Consider the following 15827-nt stretch of genomic DNA (forward strand, 5'->3'; position numbering starts at 1 on the left):
ATGAAGCAACTGGAACTCTCATATGCTGCTACTGGGAAAATAAAACGATGCAACCACACTGGAAAACAAACTAGAAGTTTCTTAGAAAATTAAACGTGCACTTACCATAAGATTCAACAATCAAATTCCTAGGTATTTAATAAAAAGAAATGAAAACACATGTCCACACAGAGACTGGCACATAAATGTTCACGGCAGATTTATTCATAATAGCCAAAAACTGGAAACACATCAAATGTCCATAGGTGGATGAACAAATTGTGGTATGTCTGTACAATGGAATACTACTCAGTAACAGAAAGAATGAACATGAAAAGATACATGAAAGAACATGAATTAATTTCAAAAATATACTGACCAAAAAGAAGCCAAATACAAAAGAGCACATGATGCATGCAATTTTATAACAGTCAAAACTAATTTGTAGTGACTGAAAGCAGATCACTGGTTGCCTGGGCCCCAGTGGGTGGGGAGGGGCAGAAAAGAACTTTTGGAGGTGATGAAAACGTTCTATGTCTTGATTTGATGGTGTTGAAGAAATGTATACATTTGTGAAAAACCCATTGATCTCATGATTTAAAATAGATGTGTTTTATTGCATAAAAGTATAACTCAATCAAGTTGATTTTTAAAATGTCAAGGTCATGAAAGACAAAGAAATCCTGAAGAACTGTCCCAGATTAAAGGACGCTAAAGTGACATCACTACTAAATGTATTGCATGATCCTGAACATGGGGGACAAACACCTATAAATGACATTGTGGGAGCAGTTGACAAAATTTGAATAGGGCTTATAGATGAAATCATGGCAATGTAGAAATGCTACATTTCCTGACTTCGATAACTGTACTATAGTTATACGAGACAAAGTCCTTGTTCTTGTAGAATATTTAGACAAAGGGATATAATTTCCCCAATTTATTATCAAATGGACCAGCAAGGAGAGAGAGAGAATTGCAAAGCACACCTAGAACTAAATATAAACAAATGGTAACTGTGGGTAAAGGTTATATGAGAGTTCCTTGTATGATTGTTTCAACTATTCAATAAGTTTGAAATTATAGAAAAATCAAAAAATGTTTTTTTAATGAAAAGTAAGCACATAGATTGGAGGGCAGGGGCAGGAAAACAATTTGTTAGTTCTTAATTGTGCTCTCTCTCAAAGCCAGAGGCTATTGAAATGATTTATCCTATTAATAAGGAAAAGACCCAGGCTCTTTATCATAGTTCTCTCGTCGGCTCTGTGGGTGGTTCAGGGAAAGAGAAAGAATTTCTCAGGGTCGTTAGAGATTAACTGCTTTCCAAAAACAAAATCTTCCCCTTTTCCCCAAGAAGACAGACAGCATCTGATCTCTTAAATCATAGTCCAAAAGAGTATTTTCTTTGTCTTCTAACTCATCTCTGTTTCCACAATGGAATAAGTCCTCCTGTCAGAAAACATTAATTTGTAAGTAATCACAAATTACCACAGGAGACAAACAAAAAAATGACAAAATTCCATTTCACCGTTTCTTCTGCGTCAGCTGAAGCAGTCGTTGAAAACACAATCAATTCTCTTCTCACAGATACAATTATAGGTATGAGAGCACTCAGTATTTGTTATTCTCGTTGAAGTTAAAAATGCACATTTTCCTCCTCTCCCGGAAGGCAAATTCATTGTAAAATTACTGTAGAACAGAAAACATACATTGTCAACTGTTGAATGCTGAAGCTTATAATAGCATAAATCATAATCTTTTTTAAGTCTATTGCCTAAAGATCTGGAATATGGAAATGTTAATCATAACTTCATCACTAAAAAATTTTCTTTTCCTTTTAGCCCATTAACTATAACAATCACAGCCTCCTGATCACACCCATAAACTTCCATTTTATTCCACACTAGGAATTTTTGGTGAGAAGGCAAAATTACCTTGCAATATTGCTCTGGGATCATGATATGTAGCAAAACTGCTTTCTTATGTTAATTTTTTCAATAAAATAGAGAGATTAAAAAGAACTGAATTTCTATGACAGAGATAACCAGGTCTCATGTGCATATCCTTAAGGAGAAAAAGTAGAATTGGAATATAGTCAGAGATGAAGTTGTTTAATTGATGTCTTTGTTTTGTTTCTTTTCCTTCCCTACCTCAATAACAATTATTAGCTAAAACGTGACAATCCATTGAAAAATATCTGAAAGCAGGAGTTCTATTTCAGCAAAGTGGTGGATTAGGTATCAGAACTATCTTCGTATTGAAACAATTAAAAATGTTGAATAATAAAAATTTAAACCTTCTTGAACAGATTTATGAAGTGGCAAGAAGCAAATTCATACTCAGGCTGAGGGTTAAGCAAAGGTGAGGACCCAGAAATGTAGGTGAAGCTCTGAAGTCAGTTTTCCTTTCACTGATACAGTAGGCTGAATAATGAATTCCACCCAAGATTCTAAATAGAAGGCAAGCCACGTAGAGTTGCAACCCCAAACGGATGTATCTTCAGTATAAACCACCCAAGAACTGTCTTGAACCTTGGTCTTAAACAGAAGAGAAAAAGAATAATCCCACCTAAGAGTTCAAAATCATACACCATCCCTCATGTAATCTGCATTTGCTACATTATTTAAGAATATTCAAATCTGCTACAGGGATAAAGAGAAATAAACAAGGAAGATAAATGAAACTAAGTTGCTCATGAGGCAGAGGCAGGACACATAAGATGTGTTAAGTGCGTATAAGTAGGTAACCTATGAGACATGTTAGGCATAGACACAGTAACTAGAGCATGTCTGTGCTGACCATGGGAAAAGAAGAAAGAACCAAGTAGATGCTAAATATAATATTCAAAGTATACATAACGCACATAGATACTCAACATTCATGAGGTCGTAAGTTCCCTACCCACTGGTGACACTCATTCTGGCACTCTCCCTAAGAAACTCAAATAAAACCCATAGCTGCTCATGAGGTTAATTAGAAAGCTGCAGCTGTGCCCAGGCTTACATGCACCTGCATCTCCCCAACAGAGAAAATGTGTATGCTCGCCACAAGAACCTTCTGTTTTTGGACCCCTTTACTCAAACCTCAAGTCTGGTGCTAGAAACCATCATCAGGAAAGGGTTATGCAGCAGAGAGAGTCAGGCCACATGAAGGTCGCATAACCCAGGATTCAGGCAATCCTTTCATCCATTTGCACCTTATCCTAGTGTGACAACCTATCCCATCCCACCCAAGTGTGAGAGCTATCCCATTTCCTTCCCCTTGAATAGTATGATGTGGTTTAGATTGATTGAATTAATTGTGCCATTTGAGCATGTTAATCTGGCCGTGAGCCTTTCTGTTCTGTGACCTCTGAGACTGTTTTGCCTGAACGTGTACTTACAGGCTACGATTACATTAAGGTAATTTCCTGCATGACATCTTTCATAGGTTTGCAGCCCAGAACTACACTACTTGCAGGACCTATATTTAGAATTTAGAATTTAGTGGGGCTGGCTCCGTGGCCGAGTGCTTAAGTTCGCGCGCTCCGCTGTGGTGGCCCAGGGTTCGGATCCTGGGCACGGACATGGTACCGCTTGTCAGGCCACGTTGAGGCAGCATTCCACATCCCACAACTAGAAGGACATGCAACTCAGATATACAACCGTGTACAGCAGGGTTTGGAGAGATAAAGCAGAAAAAGAAAAAAAAAAAAAGATTGGCAACAGTTGTTAGCTCAGGTGCCAATCTTTAAAAAAAGAAGAATTTAGAATTTAGAATCAGTGGCCCAGATTCACAGTGCCCCAAGGCATCCAACAAATTAAATTCTTTCTTGAGGAAAGCACCTTCATCTCAGTCCTTGAATAATTTCCACAGCAGATCAAAAAGGAAAAAAAAAAATCACTAAATACTACAAAGAAAATGGCATCATGAACAAAAATCAGCAGAAATAATTCAGTGGACCCACAAAACTTCAAAGATAAGAATTATCAGATACCAAATATAAAATAAGAACATTTAATATCTTTCAAGAAATAAAAGGGAGTTTAAAAATATGAGTAACTAGCAAGAAGATTTGGAAACATAAAATAGAGTTTCTGGAAATAAAAAATATAATACAGTGGGCCGGCCCCGTGGCCAAGTGGTTAAGTTCGCATGCTCCGCTTCAGCAGCCCGGGGTTTCCCCAGTTCGGATACAGGGCACGGACTTTGCACCGCTCGTCAAGCCTTGTTGAGGTGGTGTCCCACATAGTAGAACTAGAAGGACCTACAACTAGAATATACAACGATCTACTGGGGGGCTTTGGGGAGAAGAGAAAAAGAAAGAAGAAAAAGATTGACAACAGATGCTAGCTCAGGGTCAATCTTAAAAAATATGTATAGACAATACATAGTTCAGATTTTCAAAAAATTATTGAACAGTTTAACAGCAGACTATAATTAAACATAAACTCAAGAGTTTACAAAATACTACACTTCAAAACAGAAGGACTATAGTAAAGGTAGATATATTTATATTTACAAATAATACAAACTAATAGTGTTATATGTTATAGTGTAATAGAGTTTCAGATGAATTTTTGGGATACTCAAAATATTCATTTGAGGTTGTGGGAGGGATCACTATGGCTAAGTCAGCATGGTCCAATCTCTTCATATCACTTTATGATTTTGTTTTATTTTGTGTACCTCATAACACATCCTTCTCAGCATGTATTTAGAATCAGAATTTTGTTATTATTGATAACTCTGTATGATGCATCTGTTCCTTTTTACCTATACTTCCTAAAACACTTTCTTAGTCATTCTACGTATTCTTACCAATGACCTCTACCTGAAAATGAGTTAAGCTGTGCGAAATGAGAGAAGATTCCTTTTTTAGATATAATCGTTCCAACCCCAACACCAGTCTCAGAGTTTGAATGCATTCCAGAGACTTACATTCCAGAAGACGTGCCATCGTCAATCCATTTCCATTTACTTTCCTTTGCATTATATGATAATCCAATCCAGTAGGTATTTTGATAAGCCTGGCGTTGAATGAACGCCTATAAGGGAAACAAAACATATCATGTGAGTAAATGCCCACATGTTAGAGAATGAAAAGAAGGACAGGTAAAGGGTCCAGCTGTTTCTCTGGCCAGTACTCTGCTCCTCTCCACATCATCCTTCAACCCTCCTTCCTAAAAAACCTTCTCTCCCCTCGCTCTCTGTGTTTTCATTTTTCAAAGTAATTTTCTCCAGGATTATTCATTTATTTTAAAAATGACTGCCAGTCTCACAGATTATTTAAAACATGGAAAAATTTAAAATCTAAATAAATAACAATAGGAGATTTGTTAAATAATTTAGGACATTTTACGAAACCATTCAAAGTCACGCTCCAGAAAACTACTTCCTCATGTAGAAAAATGATCATCATATATTCTTCACTGAAAATAGGAATCTTCAAAACAAATTTATTAAAACAACAAATGTATGTGGGGAGATGTGCCTTAGAGCCTTTAGCCTCATAAGAGAAAGACTTGCTGGAGTTCAGTAATTGGAAGTGGTAAAGGGAAAAAGGGAGGTATTTGGAAATATTTACTGTCCAAAATGTACTATATCAAAGTGACATATTACATAATATCTGATTAAATGACAGAATATATCTTAAACTTCAGGTTTAAATTTAACTGTGTTTTACTGCAACAAACATAAAAAGTTATTTTATGACTTGATATAATAAATTCTTTTATGTTGTGATTTAAAACATCTATTAGATTTGCATATAAATTTTGTGTTGTTTTCCTAAATGATAAATAGAGGTTTCAGGCTGATCTTTGCAAACATTTCTCTATAAAGACACATTTTGTGAGTGTGGATAGTTTTTATTAGTAATAAATTAAAAAGATAATTTTGATATTGTCACTGTATTTTCTCTTTTTATAATTCTTTGTGAAAGTTATACATACTGATATAATATATAAGAATATTGATCAAGTAAATGTTACCTACAGATGCAGTGAAAATCAGCATAAAGCTAATTTGTAAAACTGTTTTCACTTTTATGTTTCTCATTATTATCTCCATTTTGCCAATCGGAAAACTGGTGCTCAGAGAGGTTAAGTACTTTACCAAAGGTAACCTAGCTAATAAGTGGCAGAAGTGGATTTTATCCCAGGCAGTCTGGCTCCTGTATTCCTAAAAATAACTACTAGACTATGTTGTCTCCGGGTTCTTAATTGCCACTTTATAGGGAGAAATAATTGCTGGTTCCAGGCTGCAATTTACCAAAGCGTGAAGTAATTCATCGTAGGAAAAGCACACTTCTCCAGGAGCAGCTCTCCAGCACACTCCTTAGAGAGGGAGATGATTGCGAAGACCCAAACTGCACCTTCAAGGGGCTTTCCATTTTAGAAATAACAATGGTCATTAGGATAGAAAACATGTATTGAATGTTTAGTAAGGAGCAAGGTCATACGCCTATTAGCAGGCAGGGGTCTCCTGGGAGACTCTTAGCTATGCAATTTTTGCTCACTCGACAGACACAACACAAAGAATAAGTGAAGGTCCCTCTTTCTTGACTCCCCCCTGCCCTCAATATCTTGGGTCCAAAATGAGGGACAGAATCCAAGAGAATAAAAGTGAATAAAACAATCCATGATACCCGTTCATCTTCATCATCTATCTTCAAAAGAGATAAATTGTAACGTTGGCAAGTCTTATTACATCCCTTCCAGTCTTTAATTTCATTGGTAAAATAATAACAGTTTACTCCACAACAGGACCAGCGGCCTTCATTGAGTTTACCTACGGTGTATAATGTGAAACATTAAACTTCTTGTCATCTGGTATTCTGTTAAGCAGAACAATATATTTATCAGCCCTCTATAAATAAACTCTTAATAGCTATCAATAATGATAATAGGAGGTTCATCAATATTCTGGAGGCCAAGAGATATCCACATTCGCACATTCATTGTAGCATTATTCACAATAGCCAAGATATGTAAACAACCCAAATGTCCATCAATGGATGAATGGATAAAGAAAATGTTGTATATACATAAATGGAATATTATTCAGCCTTTAAAAAAAGGAAATCCTGGCATATGCATCAGCCTAGATGAACCTTGAGGATATTATGCTAATCACAGTGAAATAAGTGAATCAGAGAGGAACAAATATAGCATGATTCTGCTTATATGAGATAAAAAATATTCAAACTCACAGGCACGGAAAGAGTAAAATGGTGGTTGCCAGGGCTGGAGCGGGGTAGGGGCAGGGGATTGAGGAGTTGTTGTTCAAGGGGTATACAGTTTCAATTATGCAAGATGAATAAGTTATAGAAATCTGTCGTACAACGCAGTGCCTACAGTTAGCAACACTGAACTGCGCACTTAAAAATCTGTTAAAAGGATATATCTCACGTTAAGTGTTCTTACCACAAAAAAAAAAAAGGAATGTGAGGACCTAGATCACTAGCACATATCCTAAGCCTTTTATTAGGCCTCAAAGCTTCTGGAGGGGGAAGAAATAATGAAAAATCCTGCTATCTTTCGCTCACGATTTCCTCCATACCTGTATCTTGCAAAGACTTTGAAAAGATCTCTTGTTTTATGTGACATCTCATCTTTTCTACAAAGAGTGAGTCCAGTTCCTTTTTCTGATGAAGGGTTTCATTTCTGAGAACGTCGCATTCTAAAGTCTTATTTATCAAAAGTCGTTCCTTTAAGTAGTTGTCCTTTTTTATAATGTCATACATTTGACTGAGGTTTCGTAGAATTTCCTCCTGTTGATATTTTTCTTGAATACACTGAAAAACTAAAATTAATAGCATAGATATAATACAAAAAGTACTCATAATGTTTAAATGTTGAAATTTAATACAAGAGAAAAAGTCTCACATTGACAACCAACCCATTTCATTACTTTAATTAGCAATTTGACATTTAGAAAGTAACACATCAATAAACCGACCACAAAAATAGAAACATCAAATTTCCCACTATTAGCAACTTAAGTGTAGAATAAATAAAATGAGATATATGAATAAAATTATAATGGTAACACTTTACCATTCAGTTTAGTTTCTTTTTAACAGCACACTATTTAGAAATAGGTACCAAAGTAAAAATCAATCAACATTTAACAACACATCCTCTGAGTATGAAAATCTGTACTAAGAAACATGAAGAAATAGCACCCTTATTATTGGAGTAGATGGAATATCCATAGGGGAAAAGAAAGGAAGATCCAAATATGTAATTTTATCTGAGTGAATCATATTAGTGATTTTCTCTAAAGATGTCAAGAAATTCAAATAAAAGATATAGGCTGAATTCACGGATCATATAACATCCATGTATAGAATTTTTTACTAAACCATTTCTTCATTGTGTACCTAGAAAAAGTCAAGAGAAAGTCATAATTTCTTTTGAACAGTTGTTTCTCAAAGAATGTTCAGCCAAGATTCACAATGATCTAAACTCAGAAGGCAGAATATTACTAAGTCCTGTATTGAACGAATGTGACGATGTATTATACAGAATGAGAAAGCTCATTACAGATGAAGTCATTGGAATAGGTAAGTAAAATGAAAACAACACTGTGATGTGCCTGAGGAAAAATCACTCAAAAAGAGTCCAATTAGGACATTCCCTGATTATAGCCAAGGAGCAATTGTTGGAGCATGGTTAACATCTGCACTATTAGTGGTTACTGCTATCACTCAGACTTGAAGGATATATTTCAAATACTCACGCATTGTCCCCAACACTGTGGCTGTCACCAAAAGAAGTAAACAGAGAATCCCAAGAGTCACTACGAAGGGAAGCCAGGGCACTGAAAACTCTTTAAATAAAGAAGGAAGAAAATAATCAGAAAAGAAAAGAGCCTTGTCCACTACTAACTTTAACCTAGGGCAACATTTTGAACAAAAAGACATTCCTGTCTAAAAATTTCACAAAAATATATCATGCAAATTGATTTAAATTTGTGATCTTGTAATTACAGTTTTAAAGTTTCCGATTTCTGTCTGACATACACTCGTAGAAATGTTATACACAAGAACAGTCCTATAGGATTTTAAAAGTACATCCCTTACAAAAGCATAGATGGCAATAGACGCAATACACATTTATGAGGATCTACACTGATATGTATAATCCTTCCTGTGATCACCATGAAGAGGAGGAAAAAGCAGTCAATATTCTTGAGAAATTGGTGGCCAATAGTGGATATTCTGGAGCTGCGAATGTGATTGGGGTTCATCCTTAAAGGAGTTTCTAGAAATCAGCTTTCTTTTTCATCAGTTTTACTTTTCTCTAGTCAATACTATATTTATCCTCCTACTTTGGAGGTCCTCAGTATCTAAAAGTTATCTCTGTCATTAAGTTAAACAAGTAAAAGTTATTCTCAATTCAGAGTCTGTGACAATATTTGAGGGGAAAGAGAAAGAACAGAAACATCAGAATGCTCCTTTTGATTTGAACATGTTTGCTTCTTCATTGCCACTAGGGTTTGGTAAATATTTAAGACACCTAAAATATCTTTTGTATGAATAAAAGCATTGCTTCTAATGCATATTTTGATTTCTCATTCTTTAAGACTTATGTTTCTTTAGGAAATACAATCTTTTCTTGAGACTCTGGTCTGTCCTTTCCTTTTAATTTTTTTTTGAAAGATTTGCTCTGGGCTAACATCTGTTGCCAATCTTCCTCTCTCTCTCTCTCTTTTTTGTTTCTCCCCAAAACTCCAGTACATAGTTGTATATTCTAGTTGTAAGTCCTTCTGGTTCTTCTATGTGAGCTGCCACCACAGCATGGCTACCGACAGATGAGTGGTGTGGCTCCATGCCCAGGAACCAAACCCAGGCACCCGAAGTGGAGCAGGCTAAACTTCAACTACTAGGCCATCTTGGCTGGCTCTGTCTTTTACTTTTAAAGCCTCATGAATTTCTCTTAAACAAACTTGAATGAATATTAGCTTCTCAAATTTAGAAGAATTCATTACATTCTCCATTCTCACAAACTTTAAAAAAGAGAGACTTGTTCTACTAGTCTACACAATTATGATTTGATATTACCATCCGAGAATCTGAAGTACAGATAGGAAAACTTTAATCAAAACTCTAAAGTTTGACAATTCATAAAAGACAGGTGTATCTAGATGCTTAAAACATGTACCTTTGTCATCAGTTTTCCCAGGCCTTTGAGTACCACCAGGCCTTAATCTATTTTGTGACTCTGAAGGAGACTGAACAAATCTCAAGGAGCAATAAGTCACTTCCTGATTGCTCATGTCTAGAGTAAGAAAAGAAATATGTTTTGCATTGAATCTTCGCAACAGGAGTATTTCTGTCTAAAGAAAAATTAAAGTGTCAGTCTATAGAACACACTCAGGATTAAGAGGTATGTGTGTATATCTGTACGTGTATGTGAGGGTGTGTTTATTAACTCCTTTAGCTGCCTAAAGCATGTAGACTCAACTTGATTTATATGAGAAATGGAAAACCTTTCAACATCTCTGATAGAGTCATTTACACTCCTAGTCATTACTGCCATAATTATTATATAATACAGAAAGAATCTTTTTAAAATCTACCAATAGATTGAATAGGCTGGGTCCTATTCACCCAGTCAATATAGTTCAATATGTTCAACATACATATACAAATGTTAGGTAGAAGTGGTATCATCCCAAATTACTGGGACACTTTTAAAACTATCAATTCAGAAAACTAAAATTCTATCTTTTTGTAATTCTGAAAAAATATAAATATCTTGGCTTAAAAAAGATGTACACATAAATATTAAAAAGTTCCTGCATTCTTTTCAATTTCAACATGACTTTACCAAATTGTTTCCCAAAGTGTATCCCGTATACTATCTACAAAAGAATTATTGGGGGTTAACATTGCAGATTGGTTAACATTCCAGATTCCAGTGCCCCATGCAAGATATGCTGGATAAAAGTCTCTCAGGTTGGAGTCTAGACACTTGTATTTTTAATCCCAAATGATTCGATGTATACTAAAATTTTAGAAATAATCTTCTAGTGTATGATGTTGCCATAGAATCCTATGTGAAAATAAAATTTGTCAGTGGGCAGTCATTAGTTAATATCCATAAAGGATTCAATCTGTTAATGGATATACTTATCAAAAGAAATTTTTAAATAGTAAATATTTAAAATTTACCTCGCTGCTTACATTAATCAGTGTGAATAGAGGATATCCACAAAACAAGAAATATGGAAAATAAATTGCACATGTAACTATAGTCTTTAAAAAAATGTTTTAATATACAAAACTTTTTAAACTTAATTATTCACATTTCCTCTAATTTCCTAAGGAAAAGGAGTCTTTTCTATTACAGAATCCTTTAAGATTGATAAGATAATATGTAAATCATCAGACCCAAAGAAAAGTAGTTAATCACCAAATCCCTCTTCATTTAGATAACACAAAGCAAAAATTGTAGCATATTGAAAAAAAGAAAATAACTTCCCGTGAATGCTGAACTACAGCTTTCACATCCTTCTGAATTAATGCAGTTCTAAAACAATCAATAGAGAATGCTTTCCCATCGATCCCATGTTCACGTCAAGTCATTTGTAATAAAATCCCATATTGCTAGAATCTTTTCTTCATAAGTAGGGCTAACAGTATACTCAGGTACAAAGGTCTGAAGGACTAAGAGCAGAGGGTACCTGTGTCTGTGCCACGCAGCGATGCAGGAGGAGAAAGCTGACCCAACAACAAGGTGGGAGAAGTCGGCCTTTCCAATCCTGGATCCCTCGGGTGTGTGAGAGGCTGTAAGACGGAAGGCAGAAATGAATTGTCTCTGAGTGGTACTCCAACTCAAAATTGTCTGCCCCTCCTCTTGACCAAAGTGATAAAAGGAAATTGTATGATAAAAGCTGAGGTTGACGGGAAAGGAAAAATGGTCATGAGCTATCTCTTCCTCCATTTCAAATAACCAACCACTTGGTACTCTTCACAAAATAACATTCAAAATCTGTATTTGAGGACTGAAAAGACAAACAAACACAGCTTTGGAGAAACAAAAACTAATATCTTTGATAAAAACCAGCATACTTAAAGGAAAGTACTACCCAAAACAAATGATTAAAATATATAGGTATAAATATATATGCATACACACAAAAATATTATTACTAAATTCTTTAACTCTTAAATAATCTGTTAGAAACTTTCTCTTATATGTTGCTATTTGAAAAATATTATTTCTTTTTTCCATTTATGTTTATTGCAGATAAATGTATTTTGGAAATTATTTTAAAACATCCATAATTCCACTATAAAAATTTTGGTGTATATTCTTCTAGTTTTTTAGCCATACGTTACGTTTACTATCAAAGTCTGTGTCATTGCATACACAATGTTTTTGATTTATTATTTTCTAACCTTTTTCCATTTAAAAAATATTTATCTAAAATGAGATTTTAAACCATAAATAGTTATTGCCCATATGGATTATACTATAATTTATTTAGGTAATCTCCTACCATCGGACATTTCGGTTGTTCCCAATTTTGTGCTAGAATAAAATATAATGGGCGTATACTTTTGAATATTTTTCTAGGAAAAATTTTAAAACATGAAATTATGGGGTCAAGGGGTATATACAATAAAGAACTTTGATACATATTACTAAACACCCTCCATAAAACTTGTTCCCATTTATTACCACTAGTTGTGTATGAAAATGTTCACTATTGATTTTTTAAGACATATTGGTGATTTATTCCTCCACTTGAGTTTTGTGCATGAATCTTACTTCATGAAGATTTACAATCTTCCAGCTAAAAGAAATTTATTTCTAGAACTCTGTTTCTATGAGCCAGAGCCTGCCAAAATACACTCAAATCTCTCACTGAAGTTTACTTTCGTTTGATACAGGCCTTGTCAATCTTCTGACATACAGCTCTATGAAGCCAATTTAAATTGCTCTTCAAATCAGGTGAGAGTGGTTACTACGGAGTGTGGAGGAAGAGGAGTGAGGTGTGGAACAGAAGAGGAAATTGATTATGCAGAGACAAATCCACCCTGATTTCACCAACTCTGGCCAAATTCTTTGCTTAATTCTTTCCTTCTCTTCCCCACCTCTAGCCACAGCTAAACCGTCCCACTTTAGAAGCCTTTCCCATACTTCAGTTTGCTCAAATGCCCCCAGCTCTCCTCCCAACTGCCATACAGACATGGTCTACTGAGTGTTTTGACCAATAGTAACCTGTCTAGGTTATGCTGCGTGTTGTTTGCCCTCAACTGGCCTACTTGTCCCCCAACGCAGCCCTTAATCTCTAAATCACCACTGAGGTCTGCCACTTGTCACCATGTGCAGGAAGGCCGCTGGAATATCTCCCAGAGACTAATTTAATTCAATAACATAAGCAAAGTATCACAGGATGAGCCTGCACACTTCAAGAATACTTGCTGCTGGGCATTTCCTTCTCTTTACCCTAATCTTGGATTGGGTAATCTTTGTCAATCTCAAAACAGAGAAAGATCCCCAGCCCTCTATTGCAATGCCAAAAATAAATAAAGAAGCTCTGCTGAGAGAACACAGGGTGTAGGGGCGGAGAAAGAATAATCATTGTCGAGAAGGTGGCAGAGAGAGACATTATCATTTATTAGGACCTACTGTGTCTATAACAATATCGAAACCTCTTAAAGCTGACAGATATTTATTATTGTTCCCATTTTGCAAATGGAGAAATTAATGTTGAAGTTAATTGACTGCCCAACGGACACATCATTACTAACACTTGATCCATGTTTAAAATCAGTCCTGAGTGAATACACAGAGCACAAACGGACTATGGATTCAAAGGGCCTGGATTTTCAACAAACCTCTGCCACAAAGCATGAATTCTGGAACCAGGTGGATCTGGCTTGAAATACCAGCCCAAGCTTCTATGTGTGACTTGAGGCAGGTCACTTCACTTCTCTAAACCTTGGATTCACTACAGTAAAATAGGGATAATATTTTTAAAATATTTAAATTAATATTAATATTTAATATGAGATAGGGTATATAAAGTGCCTAACCAGACCTGGAAAATATAAAGTAGGCACTCATTAAATGTTAAATATTATTATTTGAGGTTGAAGATTCAAATCCTTCCTAGCTGTAAAAATTTGAACAAGCCACTCCAAATCTTTAGCCTCATTTTCCTCACATGTTCAATAAGAGTATCACTTACTTCATAGATTTGGAAGAATTCAATGAGATATCACTACAGACACGATTTCTTAGACTTCAAAATAGGTAAATGTTCATTTTTCCACTCTCTTCCAAGGTAATATAAATAGTGGAAGAGCCAGGACTGCAACCCAACAATCCTGACACACTGAGCTAGGTTCTCTATCCTGACACGTCAGGTTTGGAGTGCAGATGCTTGGAGGAAAGTGTGTGTGTGTATGGGGTGGGAGGGCCACATTAATACAATTTAGGAGCTGGAAACGTGTGGCAGCACACTGCCACCTCTCTAGAAAAACCATTCTGTAATCTCAAGTCTGGTTACTTAAAGCTTGTGGGTCCATGGAGACAGTGGTAATGTTGAGCTTTCTTTCTGTTTTGTTTTTTTTTTTTTTTTGAGGAAAATTAGCCCTGAGCTAACTACTGCCAATCCTCCTCTTTTTGCTGAGGAAGAGTGGCCCTGAGCTAACATCATGCCCATCTTCCCCTACTTTGTACGTGGGACGCCTACCACAACATGGCTTGCCACGCGGTGCCATGTCCGCACCTGGGATCCAAACTGGCAAACCCTGGGCCACCGAAACGCAGAACGTGCGCACTTAACCGCTGTGCCACCGGCCGGCCCTCTTTCTGTTTTGATTTACACCCTTATAGCTGGTGAGGGTACACAGTTATGATGGAAGCTAGACAGATACACAATACCTTTTTATACTTAACATAGTTATCTGTCACCTCTACATAAACTCCACAGGGTGAGTACTACATCTGTCTTGTTCATTATTGTAACTGCAGCACATAGAAGAGAGATGATGCCTACATGTGCACTCCATGAATATGTTCAAGTTAAGAGAAATTGACTACAAAATTTGGATTTTTCAATTTTAGAGAAAGGCAGAATGAGATTAATGATTGGAAAGCCAAATTAGGTAGCTGTTCTCTCTAAGCTCTAGTTTCTTTTTTTCACTAAGCTCTGAATTTCTGAAGGCACATTTCTTCTTAAATAAGAAGACAACCAGAATCAGAAGACAACACCAGTAACTTCCAACGGGACTAACTGAAACTCCTAGCATGGCCCTTCGATCAAAGCACAAAACCGAAGCACCAAACTTATCTATTACGACTGCTAATAAAACAGAAAGATGAGAAATTTGAAGAATGTTTGGAATGTTCTTGAACTTTGTCTTCTGAATTTACTTTTCTGCAAAACACACACACAACATGAATATATAAAGCATCCAAATATTCACTTCCTGGCTGCTTTGCTGCAAAGCCTTTTTTCATTTGGGAAACCACACATTTTACCCATTCCTTCCTGACAATATTAATTTTGTCAGCGAGAAGCTTAACACACAGCTTCTAGTCACACCTTCAAGCTTTCTGGTCACAACTGCAAACCACAGAGACTTATCATTTCACAGGAGCATGCTGTTCTTCCTGTCCTAAGCTGAAGTAAAGGATGTCTGGAATAACCACGAGCTCCTAGAGAAAGACGGTCTGCATCACTCTATTGGGAGGAGTAATCTCACCTGGCCAGGTTCCCACCTCCATGGTTGTTTGTCCTAATGCCTAACCTTTATGCCACTGAGAGATATTAAATTTCCTGGCTCTTACAGTAAAAACTCAAAAGACCACTTGTTTGAGGTTTCCTGTTCCCATAATTAA

At 36.0% G+C, this 15827-nt stretch overlaps 2 protein-coding genes across 2 annotated transcripts in view; both read right to left on the reverse strand.

Annotated features, from left to right (window-relative positions):
• LY49E (killer cell lectin-like receptor) overlaps window positions 1-11759 on the reverse strand; it is a 101153-nt gene extending 89394 nt beyond the window's left edge. Inside the window, 1 exon segment of the mRNA NM_001081829.2 lies at window positions 11653-11759. The gene's annotated coding sequence lies outside the window, so the exon portion shown is untranslated.
• LY49D (killer cell lectin-like receptor) lies at window positions 1508-11699 on the reverse strand. The gene is made up of 7 exons (NM_001081924.1): window positions 11653-11699; window positions 10128-10244; window positions 8704-8793; window positions 7522-7764; window positions 6608-6750; window positions 4900-5006; window positions 1508-1668 (listed from the first exon to the last, which is right to left on the reverse strand). The coding sequence occupies exons 2-7, from the start codon at window positions 10240-10242 to the stop codon at window positions 1521-1523; spliced, it is 846 nt and encodes a 281-aa protein (NP_001075393.1). The 5' UTR covers window positions 10243-10244; window positions 11653-11699; the 3' UTR covers window positions 1508-1520.
• Window positions 11760-15827: the final 4068 nt, after the last annotated feature.

This window comes from Equus caballus, chromosome 6 (assembly GCF_041296265.1).
Source record: "Equus caballus isolate H_3958 breed thoroughbred chromosome 6, TB-T2T, whole genome shotgun sequence".
NCBI classification, from domain to species: Eukaryota; Metazoa; Chordata; class Mammalia; order Perissodactyla; family Equidae; genus Equus; species Equus caballus.